The sequence below is a fragment of the Sprattus sprattus genome (assembly GCF_963457725.1).
Source record: "Sprattus sprattus genome assembly, chromosome: 6".
Lineage (NCBI taxonomy): Eukaryota > Metazoa > Chordata > Actinopteri > Clupeiformes > Clupeidae > Sprattus > Sprattus sprattus.
The window spans coordinates 10,624,495-10,629,494 of record NC_137925.1 but is presented as its reverse complement, the minus strand read 5'-3'; the positions used below and the strand labels follow the sequence as shown (position 1 = coordinate 10,629,494).

General features: G+C 45.4%; 1 protein-coding gene across 1 annotated transcript in view; it reads left to right on the top strand.

The window, feature by feature from the left end:
• LOC308367156 (rho-related GTP-binding protein RhoN-like) overlaps positions 1-5,000 on the top strand; it is a 12,041-nt gene that overhangs the window by 6,939 nt on the left and 102 nt on the right. The window contains exons 3-5 of the mRNA XM_080840971.1: positions 698-807; positions 2,021-2,155; positions 2,638-5,000. The exon at positions 2,638-5,000 is cut by the window's right edge and continues 102 nt beyond it. Coding sequence (XP_080697097.1) covers positions 698-807; positions 2,021-2,155; positions 2,638-2,928 — 536 coding nt within the window. The 3' untranslated portion in view covers positions 2,929-5,000. The remainder of the gene's footprint in view (positions 1-697; positions 808-2,020; positions 2,156-2,637) is intronic.

Here is a 5,000-nt window from a genome sequence, read left to right as displayed (position 1 = left end):
TTCATTTATGTGTGTGTGTGGCTACGAGTGTGTGTGCGTGTATAGGGTTTGTGTGTGTGTGTATGGATGTGAGTATTTGTGCGTGTATAGGGTTTGTGTGTGTGTGTATGGGTGTGAGTATGTGTGTGTGTGTAGGGTTTGTGTGTGTGTATGGGTGTGAATATGTTTGCGTGTATGGGGTTTGTGTATAGGGTTTGAATGTGTGTGAGTGTGTGTGCGTGTATAGGGTTTGTGTGTCTGTGTATGTGTGTGTGTGTGAGTGTTTGTGTGTGCGGATGAGTGTGTTTGCGTGTGTGTGCGTGTGTGCGTGTGTGTGTGTGCGTGTGTGCGTGTGTGTGTGTGCGTGTGTGCGTGTATAGGGTTTGTGTGTATGGCATGTGTCTATTGATAACAGTAATAAAGTTTGAGTTTCGTCAGGAATAGAGTTCTGTGCTATGTCATGTTATAGGGAATAGGTCTATGTGTGTGAGTGTCTGTAAGTGTGTGTGTGTGTGTGTGTCTAAAGATGGCTGTCATGACTGATAGTGTGTGTATGAGTGTGTGTGTGTGTGTGTGTCATGACTGAAGAGTGTTCTCACAAACCTGTAACTCTAGTGAGCATATGTATGAAAGTTGCTCCCTCTCTCTCTCTCTGTGCATTTGTCTGTGTGTGTGTGTCTGTGTGTGTGTGTGTGTGTGTGTGGGTGTGGGTGTCTAGGCTCCTCCTACTATGATAATGTCCGTCCGCTGGCGTATCCAGACTCAGATGCCGTTCTCCTCTGCTTCGACATCAGCAGGCCAGAAACACTGGAGAGTGTCCTCAAGAAGGTGCACACACACACACATCACATGCACACACACACACACACACACGCACACGCACACGCACACGCACACGCACACGCACACACACACACACACGGAGGTCAGCATTATACAATTATGAGGAGATACACACAGATACCCAGCTGCACAAAACACTCACACTCACACACACACACACACTCTGACACACTCACACACACACACACTCTAAAAAACTGTAACAAGACAGATACAGAACATCTAAAAAACAAACAAGTGTCAGTTAAGAAACCGCCTTTGCACTGTAACACACACACACAAACACGGCTGTAAATAAATAGAGCAGAACATATGTGCTAGCTGGCCATTGCCTGTAGTCTCTCACACACACACACACACACACACACACACACACACACACACAAACACACACACACAGAGAGACACACACAGAGACACACACACACACACACACACACACACACACACACACACACACACACACACACACAGACACACACACAGACACACACACGCACACACAGACACACACACGCACACACACACACACACACAGACACACACACACACACCCCCCTGTAGTCTCTGATGTGTGTTCAAGTGACACAGGGTGACGTGAGGCGACGCAGCAGTCAGACTTCATCAGCGCTAGTTCTTAGATGTTGGACTGGTGTGTCTTTAAAAGCCGGTGTTACTAGATTGTGTCTTTAAAAGCAGGTGTTACTAGATTGTGTCTTTTAAAGCAGGTGTAATCTATGGGATATGCATTAACTGAGACAAATTGCCTTTTGCACTGCACTCTCAGCAGACACACACACACACACACATTTACACACTTACACTTGCAATAATACAAAGAGAACAGCAGCAATGGATCCTCTCTTCAAAGTTTGGAACCTCATCACTCTCCTTCTTTCTCTCTCTCTCTCTCCTTCCCCTTCTCTCTCTCTCACTCTCTCTCCTTCCCCTTCTCTGTCTCTCTCTCCTCCCCCCTCTCTCTCCTCCACCTCTTTCTCTCCCTCTTCTCTCTCTTCCTCTTATTCCCCCTCTCCCTCTTCTTCTCTCTCTTTCTCCCCTCTCCTTCTTCTCTCTCTCCTCCTTCTCTCCCTCTATCTCTTTCTCTCCTCTCTCTCTCTCCCCCTCTCCTCTCTCTCTTCCCTCTCCCTCTCTCCCCCCCCCTCTCTCTCCCCCCTCTCCCTCTCCTCCTCTCTGCCAGTGGCTGAGGGAAACGCAGGAGTTCTGTCCAGCTGCTCAGTTGGTGTTGGTGGGTTGCAAGCTGGACATGAGGACAGACATCCACACACACACAGAACTGGCCAAGATGAGACTCAGTCCAGTTACATATGAGCAGGTAACACACACACACACACACACACAAACACACATCTATACACACACACAAACACACAAACACAAACACACACACACACACACACACACACACACACACACACTGTTTGTTCCCTCTGTTGAGCAAGAGCAGTGGATCACACACACACACACACACACACACACACACACACACACACACAGATGATCACACACATTCAGACACATACACACAGATACACATCCACATACACATACACATACACACAGATACACACACATGGACTCACACAGACTCACACACACATGGATACATACACACATATACCCACAGACATGGAAACACACACACACACACACTCTCTCGCTCTATCTCCATATCTCTCCCTCTCTCCCTCTTTCTCCCTCTTTCTCCCTCTTTCTCTCCCTCTCTCTCTCTCTCTCTCTCTCTCTCTCTCTCTCTCTCCCTCTCTCTTTCTCTCTTTCTCTCTCTCTCTACTTCAGGGCACGTCTCTGGCGCGTCAGATCAGAGCGGTGGCGTACGCTGAGTGCACGTCTCGCTACTCAGAGAACACGGTCCGGGACGTGTTCCACGTCGCAACAGTCGTGTCCATCAATCACGGCAGGCCACCAATCACATGCAGCGCCTCATACCCCTTCCTTAAGGGACCAATCACAGGCAGCGCCTCACGCCCCGTCCTCAAGCGCATCTCACAGCAGCCGCCGCCCACTGTCATCAAAGACCCCGCCCCCAAGGCCAGGAAGGACCGAGCCAAGAGCTGCATCATCATGTAGCTGATCTGGAGTCTGTTCTGTTCAGGAATACTGGGAACGGACTATTCTAGTGTTCAGACCCTCTCTGGGAATACTGGGAACGGACTACTCTAGTGTTCAGACCCTCACTGGGAATACTGGGAACAGACTATTCTAGTGTTCAGACCCTCACTGGAAATACTGGGAATGTAATATTCTAGTGTTCAGTCCCTCACTGGGAATACTTGGAATAGATTATTCTAGTGTTCAGACCCTCAATGGGAATACAGAGAACAGACTATTCTACTGTTCAGACCCTCACTGGGAATACTGGGAACAGACTATTGTAGTGTTCAGACCCTCACTGGGAATACTGGGAATGGACTATTGTAGTGTTCAGAACCTAACTGGGAATACTTGGAATGGAATATTCTACTGGGAACAGACTATTCTAGTGTTCAGACCCTCACTGGGAATACTTGGAATGGACTATTCTAGTGTTCAGACCCTCACTGGGAATACTAGGAATGGACTATTCTACTGGGAACAGACTATTGTGTTCACTCCCGTTGTTGCTGTATTGAACTTTGGCACTGGAGTCTCTCACTCTTCCAAAGATCTGATGGTGGAGTAGAAAAACTGATGAGAGAAGGAGAGGACACACACACACACACACACGCACACACACACACACATAGACACACACACACACTGTGTTACGTAACAGTTCACATACACACTACACACACACACATTTTCAAATTTTCAAGTCAAATTCACACTACACACATTTTTACACTTTGTTAACAAGTCAAGTTCACACTACACACACACACACATTTTTACACTGTGTTAACAAGTCACTGGTGAAATAATGCGTGTATTTCATGCATAGGCGGAGATCCCAGGGGGGACAGTTAAAGTTGCCCCCCCCCCCCCAACAATCATTGTAAACACAAATAAATCATTTTGAATAATGTAGTAATATTAAATAAAACCCTGACAACACAAGCTGTGCTAATTATAAACTCAAAACGATGTGTTTTTTCAGTGTTAAAAAATCCTGATCCCCCTATTCCTCAAAGTTGTTTGGTTCACATGCTATTTCCAAAGGGCAGGCTACCAGCAACTCCCTGTTTAAATCAATCAGCCCAGTACACTGTCAGATTGTGAGAAAACCAATCAAACCAGTAAAACCTCTACAAGTTAAAACAAGTAAGTAATTTATCGCACCACTTGTTCAACAAGCACAAGCTTGTAACATGAAGCCAGAATAAATTCCTTCTTAACTCCCCTTACGAAGTTCCTGGGACAATTCTGGCATTCAGGAAAGTTTTTTCACCTGGGATTTGTTCTTAACTTTGAATAGAATTTAAAAACACTAAAAAGCACTCGTAAATTGGCCAGATTGGAGTGCGCCCATGTTCTAAAGCGCTGAATTTGTGAGAAATCGCTTGTGATCGTGTTCACATCAATTCTACAGACATCCTCGTAATTAAATAATTATAATAATTATAAATACGAGAATATTTGCATCATAAACAAATACGTTTCACATTTATAGTGATGATTCCACGAGGCATCGTGATGTCCTAACAAAAATAAAATTACTACACAAAGCACTTTGAAAATGTTATAGGAGAATTCGGTATTTAGCAGCCAAGTTATGCTAGCTCTCGTGGTATCGTGCTACCTTTATGCCACATTATTTTACGTGAAATGTATGTATCTATTTATTTCGGTCTGTTCCAGACAGTTTTACAAAATCAAAGGTCCTGTATGAATAATTGCATGCTGATAACTTTAGTAAACTCAAGAAAAAAAGACTTGTGGATTCACTTTGTAATTCATCATCTTTATTCTGCAAAGACAAGTGTTAGCTAGCTGTCTAGTCCTGCTAGGTAGCAAACGCAGTACCAAGAAAGCATACAGAGAGAGAGAGGGCAATAGGGCCAGACAGTTACTTATTCATGTCCCCCCCCCCCCCCCAGGAATTACTGAAATTTCACCATGTATTGTCCCCCCCTACAAAGAAATTGGATCTCCGCCCCTGATTACAACGCTGTGAAACCTCCTCTGGTCCATCCTCAAGTGCTTTAACACCCCAAACCACA